The sequence below is a fragment of the Sceloporus undulatus genome, chromosome 1 (assembly GCF_019175285.1).
Source record: "Sceloporus undulatus isolate JIND9_A2432 ecotype Alabama chromosome 1, SceUnd_v1.1, whole genome shotgun sequence".
NCBI lineage: Eukaryota > Metazoa > Chordata > Lepidosauria > Squamata > Phrynosomatidae > Sceloporus > Sceloporus undulatus.
In genome coordinates this window covers 275,873,361-275,885,757 of record NC_056522.1, presented here as the reverse complement: position 1 = coordinate 275,885,757, position 12,397 = coordinate 275,873,361, and the positions used below count along the sequence as shown (strand labels likewise).

The following is a 12,397-nucleotide window of genomic DNA, read 5'->3' as shown; positions in this document are numbered from 1 at the left end:
GAACAACTCCCACCAAAATCTAGAGGGTTTCTATTCCTCACATCAAAAAGCATTGCTCTTTTGGGGGGTGGTTCCACTGAGAGTGCTCATAATTCTTCTATGAAGGAAGGACATTTTTAAAAGCTACAATACAAACACAGACTTGTCCACCGAAATTTCCCAACATTTGTGGAACACCCAGAGGGCAAATGCACATAACTGATCTATCTGATTCCATGAAATTACATAGTCCAGAGGAGCATTAACTGTCCTGTCATCATAAGCCAGCCCTTTCTGACTACAGGGGAAATTGTAAGCTAGGAAGATTGGATCTCATTATTTTACTGTATAACAGCACAGACAAATATGTAACCATAACATAGAATAGATTTCACTGAAATCAATGGAACTTTAATTAGTCCCTACTAAATTAGGTCTCATTGATTCCAACGGGTGTATTCTAAGTATCACTAAATCTGAATCCAACCAGATACATTTCTATCTGGTAATAGAAATGTATTGTTAAAAGTAAGCTACAGATTCCTATCACGATGAGTACTCTTTTCAACTAATGATAGTGTTCTGAAGTTGCATGCCCATGTACCCTTATTAGGAAGTACTTTTGCTAAAATGAGTCTAAATAAAAGTACAGTTCCTATATATGCCTTTCAAAAGTAAGCACCAGTGACACCTATATGGCTTACTTTCAAATATGCATGCACAGCACTGCAGTCTAATTCTACATGTAAGTCTAATGCTCAATAAGCCTCTTAAGAATTGTGCTAATTTCATCCCATGTTATGCACTGTTAAGAAAGGGACGACCTGCAACTTTCTGGCACTGGCCCTCACTAATCCATAATGTGGAGTCCCATAGGTCTCTGACTTATTGCCTCTTTCTTCTCCTAACCTGCCAAAATGCAGCAGCCACTTTCTTGCACTTTATCTTCTGACCTCGTATCAATATCAGAAGTTTGCTGGGTGAGGTGTACTTATTTAGATCTTTCCACAGATAGTGATACGGTCACTGCTTCTTTGTCATGTGTTTCAACTTAGCTGACAGTAAAAAGTTGAAAGTTCAGAATTTTTGTTTTTAAAAAAAGAAATAATAAATTATCTACTTAGTGCTGATCTGACTGTACAACAGGAATGCCAGTTTGAGTATATTAAACGGCAGATTCAAAGATCCACCATCAGCATTCCTACATTGGCATAAACTGATTCAGATGCATAGAACTGATTGTGTATCTGCAGAACTGGATGCATGTCTACATTTACTCATGCACAAAAGCCACTCAAAGCAATATTGATAGCCTTCCTAAAGCTTGGTCAGAGGTATTCACATTCAACCTGATGTGGCCAGGAAAGTACATCCTCATACAACATCAAGACCTCTGCCCCCTTGTCTTTTTTGTACAGTGTATTTCCTATAATACCTTATTGTGTGCAACTAACCTACAATCAGAGCTAAAGTAGTCATTCTTCTTTAAGAACAGAATTATGAATCAATCGCTAGTATTTTGAGCTGTAAAAATATCCAAGAGAATGGTATATGCTGTATCCTGAAATATTTTGATCCATAAACAAAAAGGGTAATATTATAGATATTAATAGAAAACAATTTTCAAATTAGTCTGGATGTTTTCACATGCTCCCTCTAAGGCCCTTATCACACATGAGACTGGAACTCCAATCCAGAGCCAATCCAAAGTGAAGGGAAAGCAGAGTCAATTAGAATCCAAGGCAATTAATGTGATGAATTATCACACACGAAGAACGAAATTATGGTGATTCATGAGTCAAAGCGGAACGAATGCACATTAAATTATCACACCGGTACATACCACGCGGATTCAACGATTTGAATTGCGACCCTTGCACATGCTCAGTGGGGCTCTGAACGCATCGTGAACCTTTGCACTTCCAGGGTGAAGAAGGGGGCCACTTCCTGGTTCCAGTTTCAGGTGAATGCTAGCCTCACATGAATGATAGGGAATGTCACCTATCTCTAAATGTCCTCTGCTTCATCCAAATGTATCACTGGCAAAATTATTATTATTATTATTATTATTATTATTATTATTATTATTATTATGCAGTGAAAGACATTTTATTAATAATGATATTTCAACAACAACAACAACAACAACAACAATAATAATAATATTTCTTTCACTGCAAAATAGTCAGTGTAGAAGCTGCAGGTTTACTTGGAAGTAAATTGGAGGATTGCAGAAATGATCCGTTTTCCCTTATTCTCCATGCTCCCTAAAGTACCACCTCCCTGAATCCAATCCACTCTCCTTCCCTTTGTAACAGTTGCCTTTTCTTAGGTTGCATCCGCACTGGGGAAATAATTCGGTTTGACTCCACTTTAACTGTCCTGGCTCAGAGCTATGGAATTCTGGTAGTTGGAGTTTGTTGCTCCCCCCAGCCTCCGATGGCCCCCTCCATTGTTCCCATCTCTCCCCCCAGCCTCCTGTTTCATTCCCTTCATCCCTGTCAGCTACACCCAAATGTGCCCTCCATTCTTGAAGGAGCACTGGAAACAAAATTGCAGCACAGCATCATGGGAAATGTAGGACCTTGGAGGTTTGGAGGGGTGTACTAGGACGGAAGCAAAGTTGCATTCCAGACCAGACCAATTCATTTTGAAATCGAAGTGAGCTTGGAAACAATTTTTGTGAATTTGCTTGTTACTGAATTCACAAAAATCAGGAGTCACTTTGGATTGACTGTGGATCCACCTCGGAACAATCCCCCATAGAAAGCAATCATGTGAGATAATACATCATGTTTTAACATGAATTCGCAAGGTTAGACCCGCAGTGGCTCTGGATCAGAGCTGCAAAACCCTCTGTGTGATAAGGGCCTAACATCTAGGTGGAAAAAACAGGCTCCAGCCCAGTTTCTGAGCTCAGAAAAGTAACTTTTCCAAGCTCTGCTCAGTCACTGGCACTTTCATACTCACATCAATATGCATCCAATAGATCTTTCTATGGAAAATAACAAAAACTCATATTGTATATGGAAAGGAACAAGTCAAAATGGTAAGGACATTTTATAATAGTTCCAGAATCGTCTACATGACTGCCTTAAAGAGGCAGGTGTATGAAGAAGTCTTCATCTGAATAGTGAAACTACAATTACTTAAAATCATTACAGCCTATGAAGCTGCCTTATATCAAGTCAGACCTCAACCCTCTGGTCTGTCTTGAGGGGCAGGAGTTCTCCAGGGTCATAGGCAGAAGTCTTTCCCAACTGTGATGCTCCAGAGTCTTACCAGAACATGTCATAGATGGAGCATGAGACATCAGGTAAAGCACATGCACTCTTTCTGACAAAAAGAATTATCCCAGTTTTGAATTACTATTGTAGTGCAACATATATTACTAGCATTCATATGGCAATGTTGAGGTATTCACCACCACCCTTTATAAAATATCAGTGAATTTGCTTTTATAAGTGAGACTGAAATGAAAATGCATTTTATGACACCTTGGAATACAAGTGACTTGTGCAATATTTAATTTGTGCTTCCCACTTCTCCCCCCTCCATCCTCAGCCAGAATAAAAGATCCACCAGGTCCTGCCCACATAAATAATATCCCAAATGAAGTGCAGTCTTAAATGCTACCTTTATCTGTTTTTCTTTTTGTTTTTAAAAAGTGCAGCTTTCTTGTGGTCTTGTTTCTAAGGTGGATGATGTGCAGTTCTCATGGTATTTAATGCCATTTTGAGATACCCTTACTGCCTCTGAATACTTCTTAAATCCAAAACCAGATTTGCGTTGTAGTAGCTTTCGTGGATTTAGGGAGAAAAAGACACACCACTCTCAGTGGTGATTTTACTTCAGCCATGATATAGTACATCATGACACATCTTCATAAAATAACTGAGAACAATAGATAGGACTTCTATTTACACATTTCTGCTGCCACTTCCAGAAAAATAGAGAATGGGTGTGTGTAGGGAGGGAGATATTTCTTGAAAGTCCTGAATTTTAAAATATTTTCTCTCCAGCGAAAGGGTTGGTCCTTTGCAAAAGAAAATTTACCTGCCCCATGACAGTATGAAACCACTAACACCAGAGAAAAATGTGGAATGTTTGTTTTCTTCTTCCGGTGGCACATGGTTTTGGCTGTAGAGAGGCCTGGATTTAGCTTATTCATTCACAAGCCAGCTTGCTGTCAAAACTAGACAGGGCAATAGCAAAAGCTTGAAGTGCACACATTGGATAGTTGTAGTCCATGGTGAAAATATCCTCAGCCACACGGCCAAACTGCATCACTATATAGTCAGCTGAAAGAAACCAAAGACATGTAGAAAATATGTCAAAAGAACTTGACATACATGAGTTCTGTTTGTATGGCACTAACAAAATCATGTTGTTGTTTTTTAACAGGATCATTATTTTTAAAAGAGGATGTGGGAAGGCCTTTCTCCTTCCCTCAATTAGCTGAAATTTAAGCCAGGATTTTTTTCCCCTCAGTGCTGAAAAGGATCTAATTGAGCTAATGCCCAGCTGTGAATTATCTGGCACCTCTGGGCACAGCACAGATGTCCTCATAAAGGGCAGAGACAGGATACAGAAAGAGCAAAAGGATACATAGATACAGAAAGGAAGAAAAGAGCAGCGGAAGACAGCTGCAGGAATCAGGAAGAGGCTAGGCAAATCACCCTTTTAACCCTGCCTCATCTTCCCAACATGCTGCCTGCTGGAATCCCTGCCAACACACTTTACTGAGACATTATTCATCTTCATTCCAAATAAACATCTGTAAGTTAGACCTTATAGCAAAGAGAGATTACAGTGGCAACATTACTGGGGAGGCGAATATTTCTCTAGCTCTTCCCTAGTGAATATTCTGATATCCTGTGAGACACATTAAGGGGTGCATAGTCTGTCCATGTCCTGAATTCGGGAAAGACTTCACAGGATAACTCATCCACTATTTCTGTTCCAGCCTGCAGAATTTGTTTGGCTAGACAAATCAACAACTGAAGAAAAGAAACGAGTGTGTATCCCACCAGAAATGATGTACTTCTCAGTAAATTTCTGGCAGTCTCAGATACCATTGGGTGATAACATCTAAGCGTCATTATTAAATCACAATACTCGCTGTTTGTAAGAACCAGTTATTAATGTCTTACCTTATCAACTTCTACTTTATGTCTATCTTGACTCTTTGCACCTTCCCAACTGGAGGTCCTCAGGTGTGGCTGTACTTCAACCCCCAGCATCCCCAGTTAGGTCAAGTGACTGGGATGATAGTAGATGTAATCCAGCCTCTAGAAACTCAAAGTTGGGAAAGGCTTCCATAGCCTAAGAATTTGCCGAAGATTCTACAAATGCATCAAAATACAGTGGGCCCTTGGTGTCCTGGGATTTGGTTCTAGGACCCCCTATGGATATCAAAATCCATGGATGCTCAAAACATATTAAATACAATAGTGTAGTAAAATGGTGTCCCTTATATAAAATGCCAAAATGAAAATTTTCTTTTTGGAATTCATATATTTTTTAATATTTTCAATCTGTGGATGGTTGAATCCGTGGATTAAGAATCTATGGACAGGAGAGCCAATTGTACAAGGAAAGTATGTGGCAGAGAGAGGGGCAAAGACCAGTCTCCAAGAAGTGTTCACATTCATTTTTCCTCCATATGTTAACAGCATGTGGTAATTTGACAAGGGGACTTGGGGACTTACTTATTATGTCCACTTAACATTGGTACATATGTTTGTACTAAATGTGAATTGTTTTTCTACATGTTGCTTTTCGGCAGCTTTTTTGTAGTCTAATGAGCAATATTTTTCCCCAATTTAGATAGAGAAGTCATACTTACGATCATTATCATGAATGATCTGGAAGTTTTTCACTGAGGCTTGTGTGACACGACCATGAAAATTTAAAACATAAGACTGAGTGTCATCATTCCAGACAGGTGTTTTGTTGTGCAGCTCAATGACACTCTCAGTGTTTTTATTCTGCCACCTTGAGAGAAGTGTTTCATGTTCCTGTACAACAGAAAAAGACAACAGTATAAGGCTATTTTCTACACATTGTTTATTTAACATGAGAATTTTCCCCACCTCATGCCTTTAGGATATAAAAAGCCCTCTTAAAATGCAACATCTCAAATTCACCATTATCAACTAAAGCTTTTAATAAACATCTTTGTTTTTGCCAAGAAGGGACTGGCACCAACCCTATTATCTTTTGGGCAAAGAATTAACACTTGAAAATGTATCTAGGCATTTCAAATACAATTGTTGTTTTGTACCTTCATGTTGTTTCCAGTTTATGGCAACACTAATGTTAAACTATCTTGGGTTTTTCTTGTCAAGAAATTTGTTCAGAGGGGATTGCCTTTGCTTTTGTCTGTGGCTAAGAGAATGTGACATGCCCAAGGGGGATTTCATGACTGAGCGGGGGTTCAAACCCTGGTCTTCACAGACCTAGTCCAATGCTCAAACCACTATACCAGGCTGGCTCTCTAATACTACCACTGGCTGTTTTCTCTGCTATATGATGGTGGGTTTTTTTTTTAGCACACTGTATTTTGGGGTGGATGAGTTTGCATGGTGTAATAGTATGTTGGACTAGGACTTCAGGAGGCCAGTGTCTGAATCTCTGCTCAGCCATGAAAACTCAGTGCATGGCCTTGGGCAACTCATAGACTCTCAGCCTCAGAAGAAGGCAATGGCAAACCTCTGAGTAAATCTTGTCTTAGAGTTGCCATAGTCAGAAATGACTTGAAGGCACACAACAAAAAGAAAGGTCATGCCAAGTTCAATATCCAATACAAAGTTTTGCAAACTGGCCATTGTGAGGAAATGATTTGAAATATCCAAATGTTTGTCACATTCACTTTGCTTGAATTTACATTAATTTCCAAGTTAATCCTTGGATCACCAAAATTCCCCTTAAACATCTGTTGTTATCACTGGAGTAGACTTGGTTTGTTGACTTTAAGTGAAGAGAATGCCTTACATTGCGTGGTCTGATGGAAACTCTCTCATGGTCCATATTCATGCCTGGAATGATGACGCTCATTTTGCGAGGACCTTTGAAGCCCAAAACATTTGTCTCCTGTTTATAAACAAATAAGAGAGGCTATTTGAGTACCACACATTTTTCCCTTTGGGTGGCAATCTTTCCAAACAAATGTTCTCTGGTTATACAACAGAAATTAACTAAAAGGTTCTTAGGCACATAAATGCCTGCCATGCTGTAGCCCAGCTTGTTAATTACAAAATGAGCTCCCTAGCACTGTTTTATCTAAACTAAATTACATGGAAATGGTCAAAAGAATGACACGAGTTGGTTTCTCCTCCTAGCAGCTAGCTGACTAACATGCTGGAATCTCTCTTCTTCACTTGCAGTTCTGACTGTGACCATTAGGTGAAGCTGAAGATGTATTAAATTGCTCAGCACCATTCCTATGGGACAGCAAACTGTAAGGAACCCAAACATGCTCTTAATTAAGTAATCAGTCTCTGAAAATACCATGAGAGTGTAAACATAGGATTTTATAAATATGTTCTAAATCTAGTTTTTAATCCCAATGAGAGAATACCCACTAAATCAATGGGAACTTGGTGGGTTAAGATTTGTGTAAGTCGCTTTGATTTAATAGGTCTTACTCTAATTGAGACTTACAACCAGATTTAGGTTTATGCATGCTAGGTAAATGTTTAGGGAGCTGATACCGTCTGAAAAATTGCCAACATATACATTTTCTGACAAAAATGTTTTATTAGAGGAAATCATGTGGCCTTCCAGCCTTTCTTACAAGATAGCAACTGGTTCCTGAATTTTGCTGCAAAGGACCAACTGCGAAAAAATATTTTCCACACTTATACCCTCTATAAGGATATTTGCAAAAGCCCACACTTTAAATACTGAACTGTAAAATGTGGTGGTTTTTTTAAGAAAAAAACTTTAAAAGCAAATATTTTCTGAAATAAATCATGTTTTTTTTTTAAAAAAACACTTTTTTAAAAAAATAGTCTCACTGGCTTGCACATCTTGAGGGGAAGGAAATACAGGTTGAATCTCTCCTACCTAAAATGCTTTGGACCAGGACTGTCTCGAATTTTGGATTCCCCCCCCCCAGATTTTGCAATATTTGCATACACATAATGAGATATCTTAGAGATGGCACCAAGCCTAAACTTGTAATTCATTTATGTTTTGTATATACCTTATATGCATAGCCTGATAGTAATTTTATGCAGAATATTTCTAATAATTTTGTGCATGAAGCAAAGTTTGTGGACACTGAATAATCAGAAAGCAAAGATGTCACTGTCTTAGCCATCCATGTGGATAATTTTGAATTTTGGAAATTTTCAAATTTTGGAATTCTGGGCAAAGGAGATTCAACCAGTATTTGAATCCATCAAGGAAAGAAACCTTTGTGGGTTTTCTTTCATGGTTTTCTTTCACTTTCTGCTACTGATCTGGAGACAGTCATTATAGGAATCCTTGTACAAAGGAAGACTTAGCAGAAAGAAAAGTGTCTTTGATCATGTGTGGAGTAAACTTCTTTGCACTGCTGAAGAGCTTTGGCCGGGTCCTATATGTCTAGGATTAAGGGTAATAGTTTCCAAAGTAGAGAAAATGATTCAGAAGCAAGCTGCCTGAGGCGTTTCATGCCAGCCATTTCTCAATTTACAAATTAAATGCTGACTAGGGTTTCTCGCCAATCCTCTCATTCTTTTGTACATCTGGCAATCAGTTGTGAAGTAACTGCCAACCTTTGACTTTGCTTATGCAATTCAAACCTAGCGGGATGACTCAGAAGCACAGTGGAATCAGCAGTGAGCTTGACCCAAATGCAGCCAAAGGAGCACATGATCAGCATGAGCAAAGAGCATGCAGTGTGCAGATCTGAGCATTTGCATTTGGTATATCAGATGCTCATTCTAGCGAGTTGCATTTGCTCCAGGAAAACCCAGGACTTGAATGGAAAAGAATCATTTGAGGGTAAAGAAACCTTGAGAACATCTGTGCTATAACTGGATGAGTCATCACAACCTTCACTATCATTGAAAAATTAATTTGCCTGTGGAAAGAATCAGTCTATGGACATGATCACTAACTAATCAGGATTTGCATCACTAATCATTTGCACCCAATTCAAGACACCAGTATCAGTACCCTTAATGAAATCCAGCACATTTTATCACAAAGAATTGACTTCAGTGAGGCTTAGTCACAGGTAAATGAGTATAAAATTGGAAAAATGGGTATAAAATTAAGATATATATGAAAGAAATAATGAAGATACTTTAAAGTATTTTTCAGATGTTTCACTTTGTTCTCTTCTCATAATTTTACTTATATATTCAAAAATTTAGATTCACGTTTAATACTAAAGTTTAAGGCAGCTAAGAAACAAGAAAACTAAATATTTAATGTGAAGTCGAAAGCTTTCATGACTGGCACCCATGGTTTTTTTGGGGTTTTCCGGCTATGTGGCCATGTTCTAGAAGATTTTCCTCACAGATGCTGGTGAAACATCAGGAGGAAAATCTTCTAGAACATGGCCACATAGCCCGAAAACCCCCAAAAAAACCTAAATATTTAAGTTTACACTAAAGAAAAAAAGCACCTGAAATAAAATAAAAGTAGTTGCAATGCTAACTCAAAGTTTAAAGCAAAGCATCAGTGCTGTAAGATCCCAGTAAAAGCCTAAGAATAGGGTTCAAACTTTGCTAAGTGCTAAGTGAAAAGGTGCCTGTGAAATTCAATTTGGGAGGCAAGCCACACATTGGATACCACTGTAAAAACAACAGCAGCAGAGTCCTGGAGTCATCCACCACAATTGACTGGCCAGCCAGAAGACGGTCTCCAAACAAGATCTTAAGAAGTAGGCAGATTCATGTGGGAGAAGGTGGACATTCACAATACCTAGAGCCCAGGCTGTTTAGGCCTAAGCCAGTATCATGAATTGGGTACAAAAGCAAACTAGTGGCTAATGAAGCTTTTTAAGCTCTGGTATAACATGTTGATGTGGGGAGGGCTGCAATACCAATCTGGCACACTGTGATTTGAAATAAGAGTTTCTGGAATGGCTTCAAAGACAACTCTACATGCAACACATTAGAGCAGAAATAAATCTGTATAAACACTAAAGCCTCTTTCTTTTTTTAGAACTATTGAAGACCAGGTAGGCGAAGACATGCTGAAGATCAGGCTAGCTCTGCCCATCTGACAAACCCATCAACAATGTCCTAATTCCATTTGTCCCATTTTCCAATTTGTTTTACAGGAGTTTTTTTTTTTAATTAAGCTATGATTCACACAGACATTCCATCATTCTAAGACGTGTCAACGTGGATGATAAGTTCAGAGGCAGCCATTTTGACAGGGTAATATACGTAGAAGAAACATGCCTAATTACCACATCTAATTCCTAACAGCTACCTCTGTCATTCCAGATTTTGGAGCATGGGAAATAACCCACTAAGGGCTGGATTTCCTCCATCAAATGAACATGAGGGTTAACCTTTAGGCTGGATGTCACTGCTCCTCCCTTCTAGATACACAGGTTGGAGAAGATAAAGTTTCTTGAGATAAAGAGTCCCCATAACTGCAGATGGCTCCTGGGCACTGTCTTATTTATACAGTTTGAATCCAGACTATCTGAATGACCACATTTTCCTATGTAAACCTGCCCAAGTTTTAAGATCTTTGTACATTCTGTCATCCCCACCACTTGGTGAAGACACACGGGAGAGCATTTGCAGCAGTGACTGCTTGCAGACTATGGATTTCCCTCCCATGGGAGACTCAATGGCACCCTCTCTGCTCTCCTTACCAGCTGGTAAAACCATTTTTATTTTAACAAGTCTTCCACTTTTAACTGATTGTGCAGAAGAATTTTATAAAATGGGTCGTGTTGAACTGATCTTTATATTGTAAACATATTTTCAAATGCTTTTAAATCAATTTTTAAATTAATGTGAACAGTATTGACTATTTGGTGGTTTTAAAATGTTTTATTTATATCTTGGTTTTAGTTGTGTTTTATTCTTAATTTACATTGTAAGCCACCTTGGGTTATGTTTTGGGATAAAGGAAGGATATAAATTAAGCTAATAATTTTTGCAATGTTGGTGGTTTTGGTGGCTAGTTTATGTCAGAAAGGAAGCCTAAGAGCATCATTTGAGAAGGCAAAAGCAGTTCCACTCTCAGGTTCCCTTCCCACATTGCTGGCAAAGGCAAGACTTCAAATACATGAGACAAGGACCATGTGCAACCCAAATTTAGGAATAAAGCAAATGTAGCAGATGGGGAAGTAGTTATTTCTCAATGATTAGTTGGATGAAAGGTTTATATAGCTTTATATGCCTGGTTATCATTCATTTTATTGAAATAAGTTTCTTTGCTTGTCCTACAAATGGTACTTACATAGCAAATAGCAGCCAGCTCCTGCCGCAGATTACTTGCTTCTAAACTCAATGTTGTTTTCATTGGATTTACTCCATTATCATAAACTGTAAACTTTGTCCCCATAAGGTTTGATCTATAAGAGAAGAAAAACAAAGTGCCTGAGAGACTTGATTCATTATCATTATCTAAGCCTCAAGCACTCAGGGATGATTAAAAACAATATAATGTATAGCCATCTGATAACCCCAGATCAAAATGCACCTCTAGAAGGCAAGGCTATAACAGAAGGAATGCCAGACTGAGCTAGCCTTTCTTATACAATTCTGACAGAATTTTCATGACATCTCAGATACAATTAAATACTCGAGATGCAATCTCACGAGAACCCAATTATGAGGATCAACATGCTATTCTGGTTTAATTGATCCAGAATGAACACATGTTCACTTACTCCATTTGTGTACTATCTCTTCTCCAAGGAGCAAATTGGGATCATCCTCTTTCACTCTTACACTTAATCATCCAGTGAGATATAGAACAGAAGGTTGACAATATGTGGATAGACTACAACTCCCAACAGCCTTAAGCAGTGGAAAGGAATACTGGGAGTGTGTCCCAACAACATCTGGAGGGCCAAATTTTACCCATCAGAGAGTTGGGCAGTATCTTGCAGATCATCACCCAAAACCTTCTCAATGCATAGTCTATAATGTGAGATGCAGTAACAGTTTGCTTGACAGAGAGCCATGCAGCCTTTGCTGAAACATCTCCAGTGGGGGATGGTCCACTATTGCACATTTCTTCCCCCTGGGAAATTTCTTCAAAGATTTTAAAAATGCTGGCTTCCCTGCAATTCCCACCCCTTGGTTCTCTAGAGCAATGGTAAGCAAGTCTATGCTTTCCTCAGCTGACAGCTGTTCAACTATCTGAAGACCACTGTCATGCCTTCTCTTATTCTTTTCTCCACAGGACTAAGTATAACCAGTTCTGGCCATATTCCTCTTCTAAACAT

At 38.7% G+C, this 12,397-nt stretch overlaps 1 protein-coding gene across 4 annotated transcripts in view; it reads right to left on the bottom strand.

Moving 5' to 3' along the window:
• Positions 1–2,764: 2,764 nt before the first annotated feature.
• Positions 2,765–12,397, bottom strand: part of TUB (TUB bipartite transcription factor) — a 212,122-nt gene continuing 202,489 nt past the window's right edge. For all 4 annotated transcript variants that reach the window (XM_042439374.1, XM_042439384.1, XM_042439403.1 and 1 more), the window contains 4 exons: positions 11,404–11,518; positions 6,976–7,074; positions 5,828–5,999; positions 2,765–4,280 (listed from right to left, as the gene is read on the bottom strand). In XM_042439374.1, the coding sequence (XP_042295308.1) occupies positions 4,147–4,280; positions 5,828–5,999; positions 6,976–7,074; positions 11,404–11,518 (520 nt within the window). In that variant the 3' untranslated portion in view covers positions 2,765–4,146. The remainder of the gene's footprint in view (positions 4,281–5,827; positions 6,000–6,975; positions 7,075–11,403; positions 11,519–12,397) is intronic.